The sequence below is a fragment of the Eptatretus burgeri genome, chromosome 13, assembly GCF_056783735.1.
Source record: "Eptatretus burgeri isolate ZD-2024b chromosome 13, Ebu_testis_v1, whole genome shotgun sequence".
Taxonomy (NCBI): domain Eukaryota; kingdom Metazoa; phylum Chordata; class Myxini; order Myxiniformes; family Myxinidae; genus Eptatretus; species Eptatretus burgeri.
In genome coordinates, this window is record NC_140973.1 from 38,068,872 (window position 1) to 38,096,565 (window position 27,694).

At 42.8% G+C, this 27,694-nt stretch overlaps 1 protein-coding gene across 6 annotated transcripts in view; it reads right to left on the bottom strand.

Moving 5' to 3' along the window:
• Positions 1-12,503: 12,503 nt before the first annotated feature.
• LOC147014258 (receptor tyrosine-protein kinase erbB-4-like) overlaps positions 12,504-27,694 on the bottom strand; it is a 504,201-nt gene continuing 489,010 nt past the window's right edge. For 5 of the 6 annotated variants that reach the window (XM_085852071.1, XM_085852069.1, XM_085852072.1 and 2 more), the window contains 3 exons: positions 21,524-21,571; positions 20,358-20,712; positions 12,504-15,389 (listed from right to left, as the gene is read on the bottom strand). In XM_085852071.1, coding sequence (XP_085708197.1) covers positions 14,365-15,389; positions 20,358-20,712; positions 21,524-21,571 — 1,428 coding nt within the window. In that variant the 3' untranslated portion in view covers positions 12,504-14,364. The remainder of the gene's footprint in view (positions 15,390-20,357; positions 20,713-21,523; positions 21,572-27,694) is intronic. The other variant, XM_085852070.1, reaches the window with a different exon arrangement.

Below are 27,694 nucleotides of genomic sequence, written 5' to 3' on the forward strand. Positions count from 1 at the left end.
ATTTCGGTGTTTTTAATAACAAGGAGGCGAGGTGTTTTTAATAACATGGCGATTGTCACATTTAGGTGTTTTTAATAACATGGAGGTTACGTCACATTTTGGTGTTTTAAATAACATGGCGGTTACATCACATTTAGGTGATTTCAATACCATGGCAATGAGGTGTTTTTAATAATGTGGCAGTTAAGCGTTTTTCATAACGTGGTGATGAGGTGTTTTTTAATAACATGGAGGTGAGGTGTTTTTAATAATGTGGCGGTTACGTCACATTCAGGTGATTTTAATACCATGGCAATGAGGTGTTTTTAATAATGTGGCAGTTACGTCACATTCAGGTGATTTTAATACCATGGCAATGAGGTGTTTTTAATAATGTGGCAGTTCCGCAGCAGTTTAGTGTTTTTAATACAATGGCAATGAGGTGTTTTTAATACCATGGCAATTGGGGTGTTTTTAATGCCATGGCAATGAGGTGTTTTTAATACCGAGGCAATGAGGTGTTTTTAATAACGTGGAAATGAGGTGTTTTTAATAACGTGGAAATGAGGTGTTTTTAATAACGTGGCAATGAGGTGTTTTTAATAACGTGGCAATGAGGAGTTTTTAATAACGTGGCAATGAGGAGTTTTTAATACCATGGCAATGAGGTATTTTTAATACCATGGTAATGAGGAGTTTTTAATACCATGGCAATTGGGGTGTTTTTAATGCTACGGCAATGAGGTGTTTTTAATAACGTGGCAATGAGGTGTTTTTAATACCATGGTAATGAGGAGTTTTTAATACCATGGCTATGAGGTGTTTTTAATAACATGGCAATTGGGGTGTTTTTAATACCATGGCTATGAGGTGTTTTTAATAACATGGCAATTGGGGTGTTTTTAATGCCATGGCAATGAGGTGTTTTTAATAACGTGGAAATGAGGTGTTTTTAATCACATGGCAATGAGGTGTTTTTAATACCATGGCAATGAGGTGTTTTTAATGCCATGGCAATGAGGTGTTTTTAATAACATGGCAATGAGGTGTTTTTAATCACATGGCAATGAGGTGTTTTTAATAACATGGCAATGAGGTGTTTTTAATAACATGGCAATGAGGTGTTTTTAATAACATGGCAATGAGGTGTTTTTAATAACATGGCAATGAGGTGTTTTTAATACCATGGCAATTGGGGTGTTTTTAATGCCATGGCAATGAGGTGTTTTTAATGCCATGGCAATGAGGTGTTTTTAATACCATGGCAATGGGGTGTTTTTAATAACATGGCAATGAGGTGTTTTTAATAACATGGCAATGGGGTGTTTTTAATAACATGGCAATGAGGTGTTTTTAATAACATGGCAATGAGGTGTTTTAATAACATGGCAATGAGGTGTTTTTAATAACATGGCAATGAGGTGTTTTTAATAACATGGCAATGAGGTGTTTTTAATAACATGGCAATGAGGTGTTTTTAATAACATGGCAATGAGGTGTTTTTAATAACATGGCAATGGGGTGTTTTTAATAACATGGCAATGAGGTGTTTTTAATAACATGGCAATGAGGTGTTTTAATAACATGGCAATGAGGTGTTTTTAATAACATGGCAATGAGGTGTTTTTAATAACATGGCAATGAGGTGTTTTTAATAACATGGCAATGAGGTGTTTTTAATAACATGGCAATGAGGTGTTTTTAATAACATGGCAATGAGGTGTTTTTAATAACATGGAGGTGAGGTGTTTTTAATAACATGGAGGTGAGGTGTTTTTAATAACATGGAGGTGAGGTGTTTTTAATAACATGGAGGTGAGGTGTTTTTAATAATGTGGCAGTTGCGCAGCAGCTTAGTGTTTTTAATACCATGGCAATGAGGTGTTTTTAATACCATGCCAATGAGGTGTTTTTAATAACATGGAGGTGAGGTGTTTTTAATAACATGGAGGTGAGGTGTTTTTAATAACATGGAGGTGAGGTGTTTTTAATAACATGGCAGTTACGTCACATTTAAGTGATTTTAATTCCATGACAATGAAGTGTTTTTAATAATGTAGCAGTTGCACAGCAGTTTAGTGTTTTTAATACCATGGCAATGAGGTATTTTTAATAACGTGGCAATGGGGTGTTTTTAAAAACATGGCAATGAGGTGTTTTTAATACCATGGCGATTCTTTCCTGGAGTAATAACCGAAGTTTATTTTGACGTCAGTAACTTAACACCATATATCCAGCTATATTTTGGGACGAAGCAAAATGCAGAGTGATCGTTGTAAAAGCCTCTCCATTTTTTCACTTAACTGTGGTGAAGACCTCAACTATGTGTTGTCGATGTTGTCTTCAGAACCTCTTTGGGAAATTCCATATTTTTCTAAACAGGCTGACCCTGGATAACTTTGATGGACAACCAAAAGAGATTACAGCTCTGGAAATCAGCACATATAGTACAAGAAGTTTAGGGCATGTTTTACACAAAGTTTTTTTTTTGTATACCTTGTCGAGGCTCATGTGAGAGCTAACACACAACGCACATCAAGGAGGCATGAGACAAGAGGGGTGGGAGTGGGAGGGACAAAACAGTGGGGAACAGACACATAAGGAGATCGGTGGAAAGGAGATGGATGGGACGAGGAACATGGGGAATGGAAGATGGACATTACAGGGACTTTCAGGAAGGAAAGCAGGGAATTTGAAGGAAGTGGGCTTGGGTGGATTATCGGGGGTAGAAAAGATTGAGGATTTGGATGGGGGATGATAAGAGGTGGTGTTGAACAGCTGTTTTGAAAGCCTGGAGGGAATAATGGGAAAGAATAGAGTGAGGGAGTTTATTCCAAAGGCGTGAAAAAAGAGGAATGAAAGAGTGAACGTGAGCAGTGATTTGTGATTTTGGTAGTTTTACCAGAAGGGGGTTGTTGGCTGATCTTGAGCGCCCTCAGCAAATGTGGTGGGGACAAATCGCAGAGAGAGAGCAGGGGGGGGCAAGGCTGGAGAGGAGACGATAGCAGAGAGAAAGACCACCGACCAACCTGCGGTGATTGAGTGAGAGGCCCAAAGACAGCCTCATTGCGGGAGATGCCTATCATCCGAAATGCCCTGGTTTCTACAACGTGAAGCTGAGAAAGGTGGGAGGCAGGAGCACCAGCCCAGAGGGGAGAGCAGTACTCCATCAGGCTACGGACAAAAGCTTTGTCAGTGGTCAGAAGCTCAGGTGGGCCGAGGAAGGACTTTGCACGACGGAGGATTCCCAGTCGGCGACTGGCTTTGGAGGCGAGGTTGGAAATGTGACTTTCCCAGGAAAGGTCATGGCAGATAGTGAGACCCAGAAGCTTTAAAGAAAGGACTTCTTCCAGAGGATTGTTGAGAAAGTGGATGGGTGGGTTTTCTAAACGGTCCTTTCGAAGAGACATAGTGAGAGTGTGAGATTTGTCTGGATTGAAAGACATGTTCCACATGTGGGACCAGTTTGTGAATTTATCCAGATCTGCAGTGAGTGAAGAAGCTGCTGCTTGCCGGTCTGAGGGATGAGCAATGGTACGGCAGAGGGTGGAGTCATCAGCAAAGAGATAAAGAGGATTTTCCAGAGAGTCGGAGAGATCCTTGATGAAAACCAGAAAAAGAACAGGGCCCAGAATGCTACCTTGAGGAACTCCAGCCTGGACAGGAAGAGGGGATGAAAGAACTCCATTTAGGGCCACACGTTCACTGTGACAGGAGAGGAAGTCTGCGAGCCATGAGTGGAGATGGCCTTGGAAACCATAGGAAGAGAGTTTGGTGAGTAGGGCACGGTGCCAGACTGTGTCAAAAGCACGTGATATGTCCAGGGATACGGCTCAGATTTCCTGTCTGGCATTGAGGACCTCCATCCATTGTTGGGAGAGCAGAAGCAGCATATCCAGGGTAGAGTGACCTGGTCTGAAACCAAATTGATGATCAGAAATCAAGCCATTGGAGAAGAGGAAGGATTTCATGTCTGAAGCGATGATGGATTCCATAACCTTGCTGATGATTGGCAGAAGGCTGATTGGTCTGTAGTTGCAGGGATCTGTTTTTAGAGGATTCTTAATCATTATTAATGATCATGTTTATTCTTATGTCTTTCAGACCGTGTTCATTGTTGATGTTGCAATAAATTGCCAACCGGATTAACAAAAAAGAATGACAGTCTTATTTATGAACACGGTAATGTTGCTTCAAGGCTGATGGATGGATTTTCTCAACTCCGTCATTTCCTCCAAAATTGTGAGAAGTGCTTGTTGGTGCCATCGGAGGCACATAAGTATTTAGTGAAGACCACAGAGAGAAATAAGAATAAACATGATCATTAATAATGATTAAGAATCCTCTATCTCACCCCAACGGGTGTGTTCCCACATCTGCTATGTCCTCCCTCGCCTCACTCACCCTCAAATCTGTAACATGGGACAGGGTTCGAACCGCAACAGCCAGTGACAATAACATGCAGAGCCTTGATAACCTTATTATATCGAGTCAGGTATCCCTGAATTCCGTCATGAGCTCCCTGGATCCCTACGTGAGTACTTCCAATTTCGAGATAGTCTACATACAGTTGATGGTGTCATACTCTACAAGGATCGTGTCCTTATACCACCGTCTCTCAGGGATGAGGTGTTAGCCGCTCTGCACGCTGCACATCAAGGGGTCACCTCTATGACTGCGAGAGCAGAGTCCTCCATCTTCTGGCCTGGCATTGCCCCTGCCATTGCGGCCCTTCGTGCTGGGTGCTAGCGTTGTAATTGGATGGCACCCTCCAATCCAAGTGCGCCACCCACTCCCCTGACACCTCCAGATTACCCATTCCAATGTATGTGTGCCGACTATTTCCACTACAAAGGATGCAACGACTTGGTGGTGGTCGACCGGTATTCTAACTGGCCGAGAGTTGAGAGAGCCTCACATGGTGCAGGTGGACTCATCGCTTGCCAAAGACGTACCTTTGTCACATTTGGTATTCCTGAAGAATTAGCTTCCGATGGTGGTCCTGAATTCACAGCCGTCGCTACACGTCAATTCCTCAAGGACTGGGGTGTACATCATCGACTCTCCTCAGTAGCTTATCCACATAGCAACTACCGTGCTGAAGTTGGTGTCAAGACTGTGAAGCGTCTTATCGTGGACAACACTAGCCCTAATGGAGGCCTTGATACCGATGCGTTCCAACGTGCCATGCTCCAGTATAGAAATACCCCAGACAGAGACACAAAATTCTCTCCAGCGATGTGCATTTTCGGCCGTCCAATTCGAGACTTCATCCCAATACCACCTGGCAGATACAAACCTCATAACACTTGGCATGAGACTCTGGCGGCTCGGGAGGAAGCACTCCGCAACCACCACATGAGAGACACTGAGCGCTGGTCTGAACATACTAAGAGACTCATGCCCCTTGTTGTCGGCGACTGTGTTCGCGTCCAGAATCAGACCTGGCCACACCCCCTCAAATGGGACAAAACTGGCATCATCATCGAGGTTCGCCAGTTTGACCAATATGTGGTGAAAGTTGACGGTTCAGGAAGGGTTACTCTGCACAATAGGAAATTCCTGCGAAAGTCCATTCCTGCGCTAACACCGCCACCAAGATTGACGATCCATAGTGATATTGGAGTGCAGAGACCGATGGTTTGGCGGAACATCATGCACACCACAACCCCGACCAGTCACAAGGGGGCTTATGGCCCATCCATTACTAGTCCAATACCACCGCAACATCCCACTATCAACTCTGACGCCACTCCACAGCAGCCACCTGCTACGTTTCCTGTTGAATCATCCAGGGTCAACCGAAGCCCTCCCGGCCGCCGTCGGCCCTTTGATGATGCCACAACCCCATCTATGGCTAAGTCGTCGCAGGTAACTCGGCATATCAGCGCAGCGCCCCCAATATCACCTCTTCAGGTCAGCGGTCCCAAACCCAATACGGTTACCAAACACCCTGCGCTTCGCCAACCAGCTGCTGCACCCAGACGGTCCGGCCGAAGCACCAGCAAGCCTGCCTGGCACTCTGACTATGACATGTGATTCTGGCATTGACCATTACTGACATTGCGTTTGGTTTCTCGTTCAGTTTTTCAATTGGCTTCAAAGCTAGTTACATATACTCTTCATGTTCTCAGTCTTTGTCATGCCGAAAGACACAAACACTTGTATTTTCCATGTCAAAGACTTGGGGGGAGATAGAGGATTCTAAATCATTATTAATGATCATGTTTATTTTTATGTCTTTCAGACCGTGTTCATTGTTGATGTTGCAATAAATCATCAACCGGATTAACAAAAAGCACGACAGTCTTATTTAGTTTTTGCACCTTTTTTATGCAGGGCAGTGATATTTGCAGATTTCCAAGCAGATGGCAGATGACCTTGAGCAAATGAGAGGGTGAATAGAACAGAGAGAGGGTGAGCAAGAACAGAACAAAAGAGCAGGTTTTTAGGACACGTGGGCTGATGCCGTCTGGACCGGTTGCAGAATCTGAGTCGAGGTTTGACAGCAATCTCTCCACCTTGTCAGGAGAAAAGGACACAGAGTCCAAAGACAGTTGGGTGTGACTGGGTAAAGTGGGTAGAGATAGAGATGGGTTTTGGACACAAGATTTAGCTGCAAACACCGAGTTTTGGCATTCAGCTTTTTCACGTGTGGTATCAGCAGTGCGGCCATTTGAGGTAAGGGAGGGGATGGAGGGGGAACATACACCAGAAACAGATTTGATTAAACGCCATCAGGATTTTGAGGAGGGAGAGAGGTTTGAGAGTTCAGACTTGAGACGAGAAAGATGTTTTCTGGCTCTCCTGAGGGTAGATACACACTTGTTCCGAGCTTTATGGAAGGAACAGAGATTGCCCTCAGTTGGTTTGCTTTCCATGAGGCAAAGGCAAGTTGTTTCAGGACAACTGCCTCACCACAATCTTCAGTGAACCAAGGGCGGGAGGAAGGGTAGGACAACTGAAGACGAGAGGGGATAAATCTGTGCATGAGGGAGAGCAAGTTTCTTTGAAAGAATTCCCAGGATGAGTTGATGTTGGAGAAAGTAGCGATAGGAGACCAGTCTACAAGTTTGATGGCTGCTCGGAGACCCTGCCAGTCGGCTTGAGTGAAACGCCAGACTCGACGGTGGTGAGGTGGTTCTCTGATAACAGCCAGAGAGATGTCCACTTTAACAAGGACGTGGTCAGAAGAACCGATTGGAGCAGAGAAAGAGCAGCAGATATTGTCAGGGAAATTTGTCAAAATCAGATCCAGAAGAGATGGAGTACCATTGGTTGAGATCCGGGTCGGGAAGTTGACCGATTGAGTCAGTCCCAATGAGTCGCAGAAAGCTTTTGCTGAGGTGCCATGACAGGTGAGAGAGGAACCCACACCTCGCCAACTGGCATGATGACAATTGAAGTCGCCACATAAGAGGAAGAGAGAGTTTGGATGGGAAGATAGAAGTTTGTCAATATTTTCGGATAGTGAGGTGTAGATGGAGTCATCACTGTTAGGTGGACGGTACAGTACACATATAAACATGAGGTGGGAGTGGAGGGGAAGCCGTAGCCAGAGGTATTCCTGGGGGTGTGGGGGAGTGAGAGCAGTGTATGGAGAGTGAGGAATAGAGTCTTTGATGAAGAGAGCAACTCCTCCACCAGGACGAGGCTCAGGTCTGTCATACCGGAGGAGAGAGTAACCAGCGAGAGATACTTGGGAGTCAGAAATGTCTTGGGGGAGGAAAGTTTCTGTTCGGCAGGTTATGTCTGGTTTGTCAGTGGCAACCTGTATGGAAAGATCTGAAAGGTTTGAGCGAAGACCCCGGATGTATGAGGTCCACACTTTTAATGAAGACGTAGGTGAGGAGACTTTGGGTGCAGGGGGTGGGGGGGAGGGTAGGACAAGGGACGGGGGGGGGAGGTACGGAGGGTTGTTGAAAGAGTGTGGGGGATTGCAGAATAGCTATGCAAGGGGCCGGATGAGGAGGAGAAAAGGCTCTGTGGTGCTGGGAGAGGGGGGGGGACAAGAGAGGGGGAAGAAGGCAGTTGAGGATTTGAGGAGGTGGAGTGAAGAGATGGAGGTGAGAGGGCAGTGGAAGGAGGAAGCTTTGTGGATGAGAGGGGGGGAGGGGGGAAACTTTGGGAAGGAAGAGTGAGGGGGATGAAAGGTGGGACAAAGGTGAGGGGGGAATTTTTGAGAGAGGTGAGAGGGAGGCTTGGAGGGAGAAGAGTGGGATGGTTGCTTTGAGATTGAGGGGTGAGAGGGGTGATTTGGCACTGAAGTTGAAAAAAAAGAATGGTTGATGGAAAGCGAACATTCATAGCAAACTGGGTTTTTTTTAAAGTTTTAGGTCAGAGATGCGATTTAACACAATTCTTGATGGATGCAATGAAGGCGAATTTAGAGAATGGAGAGAAGAAGCGCTGTAATAGTTGGATTTTTTCGGCAAGGAATGAAGGAGAGGTCGAAATGAGAGCAGTCTGTTAAAATAGCAGAAGAGTAGTGCATTATGATACAGTAAAGAGTACCACACGTGTGAAAGAGGAAGATGAAGCATTATAAGATCGTTTTTGTTGTTATTATTAATGTTTGAGAGAATTTTCAACAGATTAGGTCATGGAAGTGTTGTCGAAAAAAATCGAGGAAGAAGAGGAGGAGGAAAATAAGAGGAAGAAGAAGAGGCGATGAAGAGAAGAAGAAGAAGAAGCAGAATCAGGAGAAAGGTGGCGGTTGTTTTTTTTAATTTTTTTTTGAAGATAAGAAATAGAGAGATTAGTTGGGAGAAACGGGGGACGTTAGGAAAGTGGAGAAAATAGAAATTGAAGGTAATGGGGAGAAAAAACAAATAAAACGATCGTACACCGAGGGGAACCAGTAGGTCTCAGCCTTGGCCTCAAGCCTCGGCCTCAAGCCTCGGCCTCAAACACCCGGTAAGACAACGTCGCCAAAAACTCACAAAAGAGCACGATTTTCGAAACAAAACCGAACTAGGAACACACAGTAACATGCAGGTAAGAAAATAAACAGTTAAAATGGGACAAATAACGACCGGAAACTTATCTCTGAGATCGTCAGCAGAGAGCTCCTTGGGAGACCTCTCGACACTTCAAACCCTGAACTGGAAGTCCCATTGCCATACGCAATTTGCATCCTCCTGTGCAAGCTTGTGTCACCACCTTATGGAGGTGAGAGAAGCCTCAAACACTGATGGTGGTTACCAATCGGTGGGCCTATTGGGCCATATTTGGCTCACATACTTTTATTTACTTCTTACGTTTTTCCCAACACGTCTGCCCCTGCTATATCTTCCACAGATTCAAGTAATGATGGTGGATGATCCTGGAACATATGAAGACTTCCTCACAATAATGCTTGAACACTGTCCGTTGGAGTTAAAGAAGAGCATTGCTCATCAACATCATCCATTTTATTGGCAAGCTCCACAAGGTGCTCGCCAATAAAATATACTATCGATACCCGTGCACATGCACGGGATAGCAGTACAACATAGCTGGTAGCAGACGACAGACCGTACACGGGGATTGACAAAAATATGCATTGTGCAAAATGCAAGTGGTACTATGGAGCGCCAAGACTTCCCAAACATTGTCGGCATGTCCGCTAAGTGCCACAGCAATTTCATAGGGATCGTGTGACGGCGAGCCGAGTTTTTAGTGTGCAAGCTTGGTATTATAATAGAGAGATGATAATCAAGTTTGTTGTCGTTAATATTATTTTCCACCAACTCAAAGATGGAAAGAATCAGTCAATGGAATATATCTCCTGCCAGTTGAACACCACTGCAAAGAAGCTTGATGTTAATTTGAAGGACAACATGGTATAGAAATTCCATTCCAATCGAGTTTAGACAATTACTTCCACTTGTAACCTTAAATAGATTGATCATAAGCTTTTCATGTTGATGATGTATCCATCATAGGCTTTGGAAGAGGGGCCTTGCTCTCCCTCCCTGGAAAGGGAAGGGTGATCACCAGGAATGCAACAACTACCGAGGTGTGACGCTGCTCTCAGTGACAGGCAAGGTCTTTACTCGGATAATTCTTGATTGGGTTCGCCACCATCTGCTTGAGCAGCAGCGACCAGAGCAGTTGGGCTTTACACCAAAGAGGTCAACAATTGACCATATCCTTGCCCTTCAGGTCCTCACCGAAAGCAGATGAGAGTTTCAGCAGGGTATGCTGGCAGCCTATGTTGATCTCCGCAAAGTGTTTGATTCAGTGAATTAGGATGCCCTCTGGAGAATTCTCGATCTTTGTGGGGTGCCACCAATACATGTGATTTCTGAACTATACTCTGGTACTGAGAGTTCTGTGAGGTGTGGTGGTTCCATCTCTGACTTATTTCCAGTTGTTACTGGAGTTAATCTGGGGTGTGTACTGACGTCCACACTTTTCATCACTTGTTTGAACTGGATTCTTGGGAGGATGTTGGAGAGATCAAGTTGCGGTGCATCGTTTTGGAGTTTCAAGATCTCTGACCTTGATTTTGCAGATAATTCAGTCTTTTCAGACTATACATCTCCTGATGGGGCCCTCCAGGCACTGAATGAGGAGTTGGAGCCGCTGGGATTACTCGTCTCCTTGGTCAAAAGTAAGATCCCAGCTTTCAATAACATCTTGGATGCTGCTATATCTCATCTGTACCTGTTGTGAGGATGTTGAGGTCACAGAGAGATACACTTACCTTGACAGTGATATTCGTGTCTTCGCATGTTGTGGGCCAGAGATCGATAGATGTCTGTGTCAGGCTTGAGGAGTTATGGATTCACTGTTTCACTGGATCATGGGGTGTGGCACTATCGGTACCGATGCAGGATGAAAGTCCGAGTCTTTAAGTCCTTCCTTCTTCCAGTCTTGCTCTAAGGATGTGAGACATTGACTCTGACCAAGGATCTGAGACATATGGTGGACTTAACTCCTTCAGTACCAGGTCCCTTTGGAGAATCTTTGGCTATTGCTGGTCAGATTTTGTGTCCAATGAACATTTGCTGAGAGAGACTCAGATGAGATTTGTTACCTGTATAGTACGTGAGCATCAGCTGTGGCTGTACGGACATGTGGCTTGTTTTCCTGAGACTGATCCTGCTCATGAGATTCTCTCAGCACCTTGTGGTTGCAGCAGGTTGATCGGCATCTCAAGGAAATGGGGATGGTCAGATGGAAGCCCATGGAGTACCGGTGGAAAGTGGATGCAGTGACGGCGCATGCTCCCTCCCATACCTGGCTTTGACATATCACTGTCATTTTTTCTCGACACAGATGGATGAGTTTTTCAGCAACCTGAAAGGTTTGGTTTGGTGAAAGACAAAGTATCGCCTCACATCCCCCTAGTAATCCAGCAAATGATGTATCATGGCAAGGTAGGCCCCCCACTCTCTCCCAGGTTGACCAGCTCTCTTAAAGAAGAGGACACTCAGGTAGGAGTCAAGGGGACCATCACAGGCTCCCTTGTGGGAGTGAAATGGCAGCAACCCTTGTGCGTGCCAAAAACGTTCCCTAGCTGTTACCACAAGAAGGCAAGCTATTGCTGGTACAATGGCCAAGTTCCAAATTCTTTCCCTAAACTACAGAGGGCATTGCATCAGCGGCACAGCTGTACTCTCAGTCAATGATGCTACCCCGCACCTTTGTGCTGTATGATATATAATGTATAATAATAATGTATAATAATAATAACCAGTGGAAACCCATGAAATCATGGGTGCAATATCTTGACACAACTGAAGGTAAAGTGAAGTGAAGGTATTGTAACAACTAAGAATGCACAAATTTATTCTTGGAAACTGATTTTGGCAGAGATTATTAAAACTCATCGACGACAAAGAACTTGTGTGTGAAAGCTGAACTTAAATATATTTCTCCTGCCTTTACTTGAAAGTATGTCAAGCTCACTTGCTCATGGTGTTGAACAAAACGGATTAAAAAAAAAATTGCCACCAGCAACATTCAAATTCGTGGCCTGCAGTTCCACACGTGTACAAGGTAACTGCTGAGCTCTATGGACAAAAACCACTGAGTGTGAAAACAAAGTATCTGCACAAAATGTAGCTCACATAATGTGCTGTAAAAAGGCTGTCCATACGGGGCAGAATGCTGGAAAACATCCTCCAAACAAAAGTTTACAAAAGTCAAAATACCAGCTGCAAATGACGACATGCAAGGGAGGGTTTGCTGTCAAAGAAATTCACGCACACCGTCGCTGGTAGGAGAAGAAGCGTGGACAAAGCCGATCCCTTAGCCTATTAATATATGGATAATAAGACCACAAGAAGTTGAGAATAATGTCTGCCATCAAAGTAGTGGCAGTCGTAGTAGTAGTGGCAGCAGCTGCAGTCCTTTTTGCCTTTTTCCCATTTTCATTCCTCCTTTGCTCACTTCCTCTGCTTTCCCCAATTCTGTCCACTGCAGGTGTCTATATCATCAACCAGTAAGTAATACGCCCGTTAAAGACAGCTGTGCTAAATGTCATGTGACACAAAAATCAATTTTTTGGGGGAAAAAAGAAACTCCAGACAAACTTTAAGAACAAAAAGACTTTATTGTACACATAAATGTAATATAAATATATCCTCCATATATGTGTATGTAAACGTGAAGCATGGTCACATGTACTTTGAAGTGTACAGCTGAAAACACAAGCGATATACGTATATTATCCTGTAATATAATCGATACAATCCACAATGCTTTGGTGCTTCATCGATACGAACATCTGGCAACAGTATAAAATGAGAAATATACAATGCGATTCTGACCCCGAAACATAATATAAGTAAAAGGGGGAGGGAAAGGGGGGGGGGGTTATGGAAAAATAAATAATAAATGCATTTCACTTTGAAACAATAATGTTTTAACATACTGTATATCAATTATAATCACTCCTTGAACTCTGGGTGTTTTTGATTCATGATACCGAAAGGTGAATTGTTTTTGTCTGATAGCACAAGACAACACTGTAACTGCTGGGGCAATCACATCATTATGATCAAGGTTATGTCAATACATCGTCCGAAGGAACAATCCCTAGCACAACTGAAGGAATAAATGTGTGGAAACAGGATGGGAACTAAAGCCACAGAAATATGGCAAAGGTACCTTTGGCTATGGCAATTTAAAAAAAAAAAAGAAAAGAAGCTTCATATTACATACTTCTACATTTTGTGACTTGATTTAGTGCCACTGGTTGAAAGAAAAAGACAAATACCGTTTCCATATCTGATCGGGCTGGTCTCTCGTGGAAGAAAGGTTTGGGGAGCAGAGCTTTGGTCTTTTGCCGGTGCTCAGCATTCATAAGCACAACTTGTGGAGTTCCTGTTTTGTGCTGACAATGGCAGAGTAAAGAAGTTCTGAGTCGGAGAGAGGGGAAGGGGCGACGAAGTGGAGGGTCATGCGAAGATGACCTTGCTTATTGGGTTACATTTTTATTTTTCATTACTATGTTGTTTTTTTTTTGTAAAGTCTGCACATTTAGATTAAAAAAAACATTTAAAAAGTGCTCTGCATGGCTATGTGTTTACAGGTGACGTGAAGATGAGATGAAGCAGTACGTGCAATGTTTGCAGAAATAATTTTGATGAGAACGCCTCGACATCAGTTGAATCATTTACAATGCTTGCGGAATTGCATTCATGGGCAGGTGGCGATGCTCCATTGAGGCAACACGAAATGTAACTACCATGTCGTAGCGGCCGTTGAATCAGGAGAAATGAGGTGACTTGTGTAGGCAGTCGGAAGCTGGTAGGTTTCCAGAAGGTCGATGATGCAAAATGGCTGATCATGAGGACCCCAAATGCTACGGCTTAGCCAGGAACGTTTGGCTAACCATTCTGACATGAAGCACAGCTGGTGATGTTAGTGTAAAGGGTTCCTGTTTCTAGTTATCCCAACCTGTCGGGAGCATCAGTTGCCTTTCTGCTGGTTTGACAATTTGATACAACCTCCAACCTGTTATTGACAGGTGCTACATATTGAAGTGTGTGCCTTTATTGAAATGGACAAAATGGTGGCTGTTCATACGCTGAGGAATGCTACATATCCTGTAATGTTTCATTTTCTTCAAAGGGCAGGCTATTGTGTGCTGGTACCACATCTAAGTACTGCATTTTGCCTCTGCGAAAGGCACCTTTACAAAGGCAGTTGACCATACCCTTGACATTGCAAGAGTTTGTTTAGTACATATTTAGAAACGATGACGAATCGTTCAATAGATATGGCAGACAAAGGGAAGCCGACTGGGAAATGCTGAATGAGATGGTTAAAGGCGTTACAACAATAGGGTGCATATGGGACCTGACCCAAAACATTGGGTTTAATTTGTCAATTCCCCATTGAGATTAGAAATGAGATATTGACTATTGATGTGTGCATATTTAGTGCCACTCACACCTGGCTCACGCTGTGTGTGTGGAAATTGTGCCGCTGTTTATTACCAGGAGCAGGTGTCCGGTCACCAGTTCGTCTCACACCATTTCCAATGGTAGAAGACACCCCAGAGGTTTTTGTTGTGGTTCCACTGCTAGCTGTCCCTGTCACCACATCTTGCCAGTTACGTGACAATGTACTCCGCCCCTGAGACCGCTTTTGGGGGGGCATTGATGTGCTTGTTCCCACAGCCAGATGACTTATCACATTTGAACGAGAAAGTCCATCAGGAGTGACGCCGCCGGGAGGCCGAGGAAGCGTCACTGTTGTCAGATCACCGCCTCCACGTAGCACAGAAGTGGCACTGCCAGCAGTGCCACTGTTTCGAGGGAAAGTGAAGTTTGCAGATGTGACTGCTGAACTTGCTCCGTGTCCCTCTGTTGCTGCAACTGGAGTCACATTCCAACGCTTTGATGGATCTGTACCACTGTGTGGTAGCTGTGTGCGAGTATAATGAAAGCCCCCTGCACCATCTCCAATGCCATCTTTTAACATGTCACCTTCAACTTTAACAGAAGGTCCTGAAACTCCTGTTATGCTTCCAACTTGCCCAGCCTTATTGTGTGCAATCTCACCATGCCCTATTAATCCTTGCTTTGCCATTCCAAGTGATCCAGGAGTTCCCTGGTCCATTGCCTTGTCACCTATTGTTTTATCATCAAAACCTAATCCTCTTTGGCTTACATTTCCTAGTGTCCCAGCATGCCCGATACGAGTAGCCACACTGCGCCGTTTTCGAGACTCAGTCATGTACTCTGGGTTGTCAAGCGAGTCTGGAAGAACCAACATCTTTTGTATGTTAGTATCTCCAGCCTTAAGGACTATCTCGGATACCTCACCAGCCCCACGGCGGCTATCACTTTCCCATGCTGAGTTAAGGTAGGCCGGTTCGCGTGGATGGAATCCAGGCACAGTGGTGGCATGTTGAAATTGCTCCAGGACAGATAGTGGTGAAGATTCAGTTGAACCTGTAAAGGGGTTGCCTTTAATGAGATTCAAGTAGTTTTGGGAGATGGTAAAGAAGGGTGGGAGGAAGAAAGAAAAAGAAAATTACAGCAATGTTAAATAATCTGAAATAATCCGAAACCAGCTTGCTGTTTAACAGGCTATGCATCAGAACTGATTTAATGAAATACCTGCTCAGTGAATAGATCAGAAGCATATGGCAGAACCTCAGCAGATTGGCCTGTATCATTACATACTTATTTAAGGACTGGTCCTCAATCAATGTGGATGAGGATGGTGCAGAACCACAAATATTGATTTAATCAAGTTCAATAAAGCCTTGATCTCTGATACCTTTTGTTCTGATCAGGAGAAATCAGTTTACTTTCGTTGGTGTTTACATGTTGAATGGGATGGACTAATGATCTACTCTTTGGCATACTTGGAAGGGTTAAGTAAGCTATTTAGCTATACTGTATGTTAATTCTGTTCAGAAGATAGCAGCTGTCTCTCTCTGTTGATCTGGAAATTAGTAGACACTGGTCTGAGAAAGCGAACATGTCCCTTCAATCCTGGAAAATCTCACATTCTCACCCTACCACTTCAAAAGGATCATCAAACAAACCCACCAATCTATTTCCTTCTTCATCCACTGGAAGAGGTCCAGTCCTTTGAGCTTCTAGGCCTCACCATCAGTCATGAATTTTCCTAGGCCAACCAAATAGCAAAGCTGGCCTCCAAAACCAACCAAAGACTGGGCATCCTCTGTCAATCCAAGTCTTAGAAATTTAAAGCTACTACACAACATCTTTCCCCGTAGCTCAATGGAGTACTAATTTCCGCAATGGGCTGGTGCTCCAGAATCACACATGTCTCTCATGGATTATTTGGATGCGACGGCTCTCAAAATTATTGGAATCTCTCATGATGAGGCCAAAGCCAAATTTTGTTGCTCTCTCCTCGGATGAAAGACGGTGGTCTCTGTGTTTTCTGCCGTCTATTCTCCAAAATGACTCCCTCTGCTTTCGAAGTTCTCTCGCTCTCCCTATGTACTGCAAGATGCACATGCTCTTCCAGTGACCCCCGCCTGTTAGGCTTCCAAAATCCAGGCTGACTGCACACCTCCACTCTTTTATTCCTCAATTATTTCATCTATGGAAGTACTTTTCAGAGGCTGCTCTGTCGCACTCTTACCTCCAGGACCCCACACAAACAATGCATCATCATCTCTCATCATTCCAAATTCTGACCCATGATTTATATTCCATCCCACCCCCCAATCAACCTTTTCGAAACCAACCATCTTTTACTTGCTATTTTCAGTTTCCTCCTCTGCTCCCTCTCCTCTTTCCTGTTTGCTAATTCCCTTTATGTTTGTCCCAGTGTCAGTTCTACCTTGCTCTTCTCTGAGCCTCATTTCTGTGAAGGAAAGAAAGTCACTCCTTCGTTAAGCATCACCAATTCTATTCATAAAACCAGGTGATTGATGTTCCTGATTGAGTGTAAATAAGGAATTTCAAGATTTTTTTTAAAAACCAAACTGCATTTTTCCTATTTTCTCTTATTATAATCCTCTTATTAACGGCACAACTTCCTTTGCTCATGGACCCTTGATCTTTGATCCAGTCTTTTTCAATTTTGACCCCTGATATTTCATCTGGTCCTTTTGATTTTTGACCCATGTCTAAATCGATGTAAATCTTCCTTCCATCCACGTTCATTTATTTTGCTCGAATGAAGGGAAAACATGAGAGACGGCAGGCGCAAACCTCATTTCTGACAGTGGTGAGAAATTAACATACTCTCGTCAACAATGAGTTGATAAAATCTTTACAGAGCGTCGGTGCTGCTGAAGCAGTTTCTTGGCCAGGGTTATGCTGGGTGGTTTGCCATTGCCTTCCCAGCGGTCAGCTAGGACAGGAACTTGGAATTTGGTCATGGTGCCGGTGATTGCACACCTACTCTTTTCGAAGCACACTGTGGGATCTTCAACATCCACAAATGAATGCTGGAAGACGGGACACAGTTTAGCATTCATCCGAGAGAGGGAAAAAGCAGTGACATTAATAGTGACATTAAAAAAGGAAAAAAAAAATCACCACAATAACAGCTAATAACTGGGTTGAGGTTTGAACCTAGACCAGCTTAGAAGTGGGTGTGTATATCTCTAGTCTCTGCTATCCTGCCATCTTAAAAGTGGGTGTGTATACCTCTAGTCTAGGTTATCCTGCCAGCTTAGAAGTGGGTGTGTATAGCTCTTGGCTATCCTGCCAGCCTTCTGGTATTTGTTTAGTGAACAATTAAAGAAATTCCTGTAGGGGGCACTAAATGGTGTAATTTCTGGTAACCCTGCAGTCCACCCATATGCTCATCTTTCCTTAATCTGTATCTTCTCCAAACCTCTCCCTTCTCTCCCCACTCCTTTACACTCCCCTATACCCTCCGATCTCTCTCTTGTCATCTATCCTTCACTTCCTTTTCTCAATTTATCAATTTAATAATAATAATAATAATAATAATAATAAAAATTGTATTTATATAGTCTTTGGCAGTGGATACAAGTCACTGAAATTGGGCCCAGCCCCTCCCCCACTCCTTTTCCCATGTGTACACAACAATTAAATGGCTCCACAGTGCAATGGATATAATGTCTGAGCAAAACAGTCTTATACAAATGCAAAGTGTCTCCTCGGACACACAAAGTTGTGTGAAGTGTATTATTACTTCATTTCTGCGAAGCTCTGCCTGTTGGTAGTAACGTGTGATTGCACATATGTCATTGTTATAAATTATGTGTCACAGTGTCTTCAATAAGACAACACTGATAATCTCCGAGCCAAAGCCAAGGTCAAAGTTCCCACTCCCAGGTTCCCACATCCCGCTTTAAGTAATTATAATCATAATAATAATATAAATGCTTATATCTGTCTCCACCGCCTGAAGTGTATTAGGTTACAGAAAGCGTCAGGTGGGTCACCTGTGAGAAAGAACAGATTAAGGTGTTTAAATGGTTCTACGAATGAGATGCCATCGTCGTGTACCCACGTTTTTAAAAATCTTTCAATATATATTATTAATTATATAATTACAAAAAATATCAATGCACTGTACGATGTATTATTAGTATTATTATTATTGTTATTTGTATAAACCATGTTATGTTATATTTTTTAGTGGGCTGGCAAGATAGCTTCGTGGTATATGCACTCAGCTTTGAGCTATACAGCCTGTGTTTGAATGAAGACCCAGTGATAAACTGTCACCCTGGTGTTTCGCATGCAGGGTGAGGTACGGATGAGTGCACCGTCCATTAAGAGTATGTTAAGCCAGAGGACAGCACTCATCGTTGTTAGATGTTAAATATCCCACAGTGTCCGTTGCGAAGAGTACGCAAGTTAGTGCTGGCACCCTTAACACATCCAACACGTCATAGCTGGCCTGTTGGTTTGTGAAAGACTTTGCCAAAAACATTCCCCAGCCGACCCCACAAGGAGGTGAGAATAATTGGGGCCATTAAGGTAGTAGTCTTAGTAGTTGTAGTAGTAGTAGTAGTAGTGACTATTTTTGGTATGTCTTGGACTATTCTGAGTATGTCATTTGGAAGAACTTTTGAACATCTGATGTTGCATTCTATCTTTTCTACATTGCATTGTCAAACTGATAGCACTCAGTTTATAGGAAATTGAGTCTCCGAAGAAGAAGAATACATTGTAGTTGTAGGAAAAACAAACAAAAACAAAAAAACAGGTAGTGGATCCACACTATAGTTAATGCTGTGACTCGAAGAACTGATTGAGTCTAATTTATTTGGGTATTATTATTGCATTGATATTTGTGACGTTCAGGGAGGGATGCTTTGATGAAACTAATTTGTAAGTTTCCTTTGTGAAAGTTTATGGACACATTTACAAAATAAAACTTCATTTTAAACATCACTCTGTCCAAGTATACCTGGTTGTGGCTTAATGGATAAGGTGGTGGGTTAAAATCCTAGGATCCTGACTTCATAATCCCCCTCGGCCGTTGAAATAATACCAGGTGGGGTTGACTGCCTGTCATCCTTCTGAGGTCGGCAAAATGAGTGCCAGCATGCTGGTATCCTGTGTCGGAGTGGCGACCCGTCCAGGATTGTACCCAATAGCCCCGGAGACTGCTTAGGCAGCACCAATGCTCTGCACAGAGTATGGTCCCAATGGATGGGTGGATGGAGTTCTATTTTGACTGCTTGCTCGATTGAAAATTTAAATGTAATCTGTTAAAATCGTTCATTTAAATGTTTCTTTTTCTAAATCCTGTTGCAAATCTTCATTAAATAATCGGTTTGCATTCCAATTAAGTTTATATTTTAAATCTCATTGCCAATTGATTTGGTTTCAGCTTTTCACTGGTTGGTGACAATTCTTGTTGGATCCACTTCCTGCTTGGCATTCCTGGTTAGTAAACTGGGCCAAAAGAATAGCACAGAGCACAGAGGAAGCACATATGAGCAGTCTAGCATGAGCTCGATTCCTGGAATGATTATAAACCTGGTGCTTTGTGGGCGAATCATTCCACTAATGAGTACGCCATCTTTCATCAGAAACATGAAACTGGGGTGTCTCTCCTGATGACATTCGCTTGTGACATTGAAGATCCCATGGTACATTTCGAAAATAGTAAACCATTGTGTACTGGTCCCTTGACAGTATTCTAAATCCATGCCTTAATCTGCAAGAGTGCTACATCAGTGGAATAGCCATGCCTTAGTATTGATGAATCTGGCAAACTGAATTCATTATCGATTCCTGATCAAATATGCATCCACCAGATACTGTAGCTGGTAAATTGCAAAGTGACCCTATTTCATTTGAAGAATGACTTATGACAATATGAATGTCAAAAAACTTGATCTATAATCATTAAATTTACGATTTTAAAACTTTAATATCAATATAACATTGACCTCTCAGGACAGTTATCAAGTTCCTGAATGAGATTTGATGATAATGTATGAAAAAATTTCTTACTGTTTGGTGCCACATCTCCAGCTGTTGGCATTATATAAGCCCCTTCAGTTGACATCCCATGGCCTGGAACCAGGGTAACTTCTCGAAGGAACTGAGGTTCCGCGGATGTTGACAGCAACTGCTGTACAAGTGGAACATGTGTGGGGTCAGAGTTGTATCTATGCCGTCCGGTGCTGGGATCAACACTTTGACCTATTTGACTCCGCCTCGTCTTGCGACCCAACATGCTGTGTGGTGGTGCTGTGGTATTCAGATTTGTGCCAGAAGAGGTGGCTTGACTGGTGGGGACTGGAAGGCCTGGTGATTGTAAGCGGAAAGCTGCAGGAGCAAGCTCGTTGGAGTCTGGAAACTGAACCTGTGGAGACAGAGATGTGTATACAGGTGAATTATTGGGTGTTTCTGGACTTTCCAGAACTATCTCTGAGACTGGGGAAAATGAAAGCGTATTCATAGTAGTGAAAACGTTTGGCTTCGTTTCATCATTGTTGTTAAACTGGCAGTGTGGGTTGGGGGGGGGGGTACATCTGATTGAAATTCCCAGTCTCCTGTATTGCATAGTGAATAACAAGCATCCTATTATAAGTAGGGCTTTCCCTCAATGATCCTCGAGGTTCTCGATGCACACGAGGTGGCACTGCACTGCACATCATTGAATGGGTGTCTGACTGGGTCGTGGTCGTCAGTTAACTTGTTAAATGCCGAGGTATAAACAAGGGTGCATCAATGGTGGGAAACTTCCAGAAATATTTTTTTCTACAACCTATAAAATCTTTATTTTATTTAAATTTAAATATACTGTTTCTTGAACACTGTGCCATCTGGTTGGCACCTACAAAAACCTCCAGTTTTACAGTACCTGTAGTTGGAAAAATATTATGCCATTTTATACAATCTCAACCAATCAAATTTGCCACTCGCGTTGGTGAATATCGAGATTCTGAAGACTGCGTGGAGTAAGGTGTTCTAGGAACTCTAGTTTGTCATATTACATCATTCTGATGTTGATCGTTTAAAGCCCCTCATTTCTGTGATTTGTAACCCCAATTAGACAAAATATCACATAATCAATCTTTGGATGTGATGACACATCACAAGCAGGCAAGATGACAATTAAGCCTTGTATTATATCACAATTATCCCACATCCATAATGATGCATTTACTTACCCCACTCATTGGCATATAGGTGGCTGGGACCTTGAACCAAAGCTGGCCCTGTGCAGAAAAAGGTGAATTAGATTTTTATTCATTGAGAATGTTTTTTGGTTTATACTCAAGTCCTCATCAGCAAGGTTTTTAGAAGTGTAATACAAGGCCAGACTCAGCTTAAAATTGAGGAACATTGTATTAGCAAGGGTGCAAAACACAAAACAAGAAAAAGAGCAATCAGAGATTGCAGACCTTCACCAGGACTTCTTTTACTTTTGAGTGGTGTATTTTTATTGGTTTTAGGGTAAATCCAATATGGCTGCCAAACCATGTGATCGATGACATCATATGTGTGAACCTTTTGTTCCTCATGGACAGGCGGTCATACATGTAAAGTTTCATCTCGATCTGTTCAGCCATTTCAGAGAAGAAGATTTTTTGAAGGTTAAAAAAAAACAAAAACAATGTGGCTGCCGAATCATGAGACCGATGACGTCATCAAATTTTTCTCCTGTGGACTATTTTATCCCGAGATGATCCTCAAAAATGTTCATACTGATTGGATGTGGCGTTCTACATATGCAATTATGACGTCATAAGGAAGGCACCTATGACGTCATGAAAAAAAATCACTTATTCCGCATGAGAAGTACTTGCTATGTGCGAATTTTTTCTTTGGTGCAGTTTCAGAGATACAGAGGTCCAAAGTTTTGCCATTTTTCCAATAGGGCTGCCACACCACGTGACCTATGGCATCATAATTATCATTACAACATTGTCCATTAAGTAGTCGCAATAATGGTGACAATTTTGTCTCAATCTGACAAGCGGTTGTGGAGAAAAACACGAAAGTTCTGTGAGGACAAACAAACAGATAAACAAACGGACCCAAATGCAATACCCTCTGCTTTGTGCGAGGGCAATAAACCTTCAGTAGGAAATAAGGAAACAGAATAAACAAGAAAAGGAAACAGAATAAACAAGAAAAAGAGCAATCAGAGATTGCAGACTCTTGTCAGGACTTGCTTTGTGTGGTGTTTGTGTAGTTTTGTGTGGTGTTTGTGTATTGGTGTGTTACATAATTAATAAGAGTCCAAATTAGAACTGTCACTTTACAACTGCTGGCAGTGATGACTGGGTACCACGACGTCCTGCTTTGATTGGACACCTGACCCTGACCCATGACGTTTCTTATTATTATTATTCAATTAAATTCAGAATAGGATTAAAATAAATTCAATTCAAATCAAATGGAAGACCAAATAGGTACAATCCTGCATTTGAGTTGTCATGTATTCATGCATCAGATCAACTGGTCATCGCGAGGCGGGAACATGGTGGTGCACGACGAAGCCGAGATCATGGATGGTTCTGAGGTTTCTGTGTGTGGAGCACAGTAAAGATTGATGGTGCATTCAAACTGCTTTCCCTGCCTGATACATTACATGGCGACGAGGATTGGATTCTGGTGAGCGCATGGAAAGTAAGCTGAGCAATGGTCTACCAACTCGTTATTTCCCTGCATACGCTACTCGATCAACATGTCCTTCGGCCGTATTGATGAGTTCAACCCGCACGAAGCAAGGTGGGAGACGTACATTGAACGTCTACAGTATTACTACCAAGCTAACGGCATGGAGGATGATGCCAGGAAGAAAGCAATGCCGATGTCAGTATGCGGCCATGAGATGTTTACGATTCTGAAGAATCTCGCCATGCCCAGGACCACGATGGATTCAACACACGCCGAGCTTGTGGCAGCGCTGAAGGAGCACTGCGAACCCACACCCTCAGTCATTGTGAGTGGATTCAATTTTACATGTGTCGCCAAACCTCGACACAGTCCATTTCGGCATTCATAGCTCACCTGAAACACCTTGCCCAGCATTGCCAGTTTGGTGCTACATTCGAAGACATGCTAAGGGACTTGCTCGTAGTGGGAGTGGAGTAAGGTCAAATTCGCCGTGGCCTACTTGCTGAACGGACTCTGACATTTTCCAGTGCTAAGGGCATTGCTATCGCAGTGGAGTGCGCCGACAAAAATGCTGCAGATATTCATCGATCCATCGTTTACCAGCCTGGAGCTGACCTGTCATCTGTCAATCGTGTGAAACAACATCCAACCAGAAAATCCGATGCCAAAATGCCTGGAAACCGCTTGGTGGCTGGTGCTGGTAAATGCTGTTTCCACTGCAATGGTGAGCATTCTCCCACTACGTGCCATGTAAGAATTCCGCTTGAAACTACTGCCACAAGGTAGATCATAGTGCCTCTACGTGCTTGTCCAGAGAAAACATTATTTAATATTTTTCTTCAATCCAACATAGCTGCCAAACTGTGACCTATAAATGATTCCTTAACAAACTTGAACACCCAAGGCTTGGGGAACATTTGTGTGAAGTTTTCCCTTGATCTGTCCAGCCATTCTGGAGAAGATTTTTTTTATAGGTTTTCGGATAAATGAAATTTGGCTGCCAAACCATGTGACCTGTGACATCATATGTGTGAACCTTTTGTTCCTCATGGATAGGCGGTCATATGTGTAAAGTTTTGCTTTGATCTGTTCAGCCACTTCGGAGAAGAAGATTTTTGAAGGTTGAAAAAAAAACAATATGGCTGCCAAATCACGTGACCGATGTCGTCAAAAAATTTTATGGACCATTTTATCCCTAGATGACCCTCAAAATTTTTCATACTGATTGGATGTAGCGTTCTGCATATGCAATTATGACGTTATAACGAATGCACCTATGACGTCATAAAAATCACACTCATTCCCCATGAGGGGTACTTGCTATGTGCCAAGCAGAATGACCACTCCTCATTTTCATAAATGCCAAGGTGAGCCAATGAAAAAAGCTAAGAATTCACGAGGTTTCAGAAAAGTGATGATAATAGAAAACCTATAGAAAACCAAGACGCCAAGGTGAGAAACGAATAGCCAAGATCTTGTGAAAAAAGCCAAGGAGTGGTCACACTGGTGCCAAGTTTCAATTTTTTCCTTGGTACGGGTTCAGAGATACAGAGGTCGTGAGCCTTTTTTTTTTCATTTTTTGTTCAATATAGCTGCCACACCACGTGACCTTTGATGTCATAATTATCATTAAAACGTTCTACATGCATAGTCACTCCTATGGTGAAAATTTCGTCTCAATCCCACAAGCGGTTGTAGAGAAAAACACGAGAGTTCTGTGTGGACAAATGAACGAACAAACAAACAAACAAACAGACCAAAATACAATACCCTCTCATTCTGCGAGGGGAATAAAGATACTGGGAAAGGAATTTTAGAACAAAAATAAAAGTGGAGGAAGAAACAAGAAAGAGTACAGAATGATATGCATTTGCAGTCCTTGAGTATCATGAGCATCCAACAACTCATTTGGAAGGATGGATTTCAAGGAAACTCCAGGTTATTGTCCCCCGCCAACCAACGAAGTTGGCGGGGGATATAGAAATGGGTTCCGTCTGTCCATCCGTCCGTCTGTCCGTCTGTCCGTCACATTTCGTTTCTGGAGCTTAACTACAAATGCCCTCAAGATATATTTATGAAATTTGGTACACATATCAAGCAAGTGGTGAACTCGTGCCTTTTGATACTTTATAATTGATAGGTCACATGGTTTGGCAGCCATGTTGGATTCAAGAAAAATATTAAATAATGTTTTCTCTGGAATCACATAACCTAACAAAGTGAAAATTTGCAACTATCATCTTCCATCATGTCTGCATACATAGTAAAAATTATGATGTCACAAGTCACATGGATTGGCGGCCAGCTTGGATAGAAAAACACACCTCATCCGATTAACACGAAACTTCACACACATATTCCACTGGAGGATTGGAGGCAGAATGTAAATTTATGATGTCATAGGTCACATGGTTCGTCAGCCATCTTGGATTGAAAATTAAAAGATTTTAAAAAGCTTCTTCTCCAGAACAGCTGGAAAGATTGAGGCAAAATTTCACATACACTTTCCCCAACACATCCTTTCAGAAGTTTGTTAATTTCTAATTGATAGGTCACATGGTTTGGCAGCCATATTGAATTTACCCGAAAACCTTCAAACATCTTCTTCTCCAGAACGGCTGGTCAGATCAAGGGGAAACTTCACATACATATTGCACACGCTTAGGGAATACAAGTTTGTTAATCCTCATTTACTATGGCAGGGGATATCGAAGACTTTGTCTTCAACGGATGCTAGTTATGATTGTTTTGAAAGAGTGACATGTTGCAGACGTGTTGAAAGAGCCAAGCAGGAAAGAAGGAGTAGACTGTGGTTGAGATGGAAGGGTTGTGTGAAGACTGAAGAGTGATGTTAGAAAGGTGGAGGTGGCTGGAGATTGGAGAGCGATGGTTGGTAATAAAGGGTGGTAAAGGAGTGTTGTGGAGAGAGCAGAGCAGCAGCTCAGTGCACCAGTCGGCCTCACCAGATAGAAATGGATTTTAAGGAAGACCGAGTTTTACGATTTATAGAGAAAGACAGATTTCTCCATTAATTACCAAAGACAGTGATACCTAAGAGGAAGTCTGCAAGCTCATCATTTTCAGCATCAGTCGAGCATGTGCTTCTCATGTTTGAAATGCCTTTATCTATCTATAATTCCAGCAATCTCTGTGTGTCTGTGACCGCTGTTTCTCGACAACCACTGGTCCGATCTAATTGAAACTTGCCAGGTATATTGCTGAGGACCTGAGGATGTGCCTTTTCATGGTTTGATATTAATCGGACAAGTGGTTCCCAAGTTATGGCCATTTATTTACCAAACCAATGACAGGACACGTTGCTGCGTAGGCGTGGCCGTTGGGGAAGAGATCCTCAGCCGCGTTCCCCATTATGGGTTACAACGTACGGACTTCCGGATAGTGATGGCTTACTGTATTATAATAATTTCTCGATTTCTTATGCGCATTTATAGATAAACACAATGCCCCAATCCAGTCGTCGTTTACGAGAGTGAAGGAACGGCCTGTGTATATGTTTGAAAGTTTTTTTTGTTTGTTTGTTTTTACACGTACGGCCACGCACGTACAGGCACGCACTAGTTTATTAAAAAGGGAAGAAAATCAACGACTTGACAAAGCTAAACACATACATGAGTTGCTCGTCCAGGGTATATCGTGGTTCTGCTTGACCACTCACTTATATTACCAGGCGAGATACCGAAGTACGTGTCATGCAAAGCTGCAATAAAGCCTGACACAGCATTATTCATGCACCCTAGCCCTTAAAACAAAATGCATGGTCATACAAGAGAAGCTGATGTTTCTGTATTAACTAATTTTAAAAGGTTATGTGTATAATCCTTGTATCCACATAAAACTCAGGGTACCAGGGAGCACACACAAGATAACCCATTTACATAATGTAGATTTCATTTTTTAACATTATTAAAAAAAATTTCTATCAAATCTACTTACAGAGCGTTGGTGCTGTCAAAGCAGTTTCTTGGCAGGGGTTACACTAGGTGGTTTGCCATTGCCTGCCCAGCAATGTTTGCTCATGCTCTATTCTTTTAAATGCTGAGCATTAAGCAAGGAAGCAGCACATACCATTTTTAAAACAAAGCCTTTGGTGTGACTCAGCCAGGGTTTGAATCACATACCTCCCAGAGTCAGAGTCGACGTTCTAATCACAATGCCACCAAATCTGGTCATCACTTGACATTCAAATTGAGTTCACCAATCATTAGCAAGATGAATACAAGATGGGGAAATTCTCAATTAAATGAAATCTCCAATCCTGAGAGATCACTCAGAATAATTAACAGGAACAGCTCTGAAGGGACAGTATGAAAAAGAGCATTTTAAAGCTTGAATGAGAGTGAGAGAGTCGAGAGGGAGAATCAGTGAGAGTGTGAGAGCTTAAGAATGGGAGTGAGATAGAGAGAGAGATATATAGATAGATAGAGAGAGAGATATATAGATAGATAGAGAGAGAGATATAGATAGATAGATAGATAGATAGATAGATAGATAGATAGATAGATAGATAGAGAGAGAGAGAGAGAGAGAGAGAGAGAGAGAGAGAGAGAGAGAGAGAGAGAGAGAGAGAGAGAGAGAGAGAGAGAGAGAGTGAGAGAACACCTCAAAACGCAAACCACAACAAGCTCAAAAGGGAAGTGTGCAAAGCAACAATTTTAACACTAAAAAAAAGAAAAGACACAAAAAGGTCCAGGAAA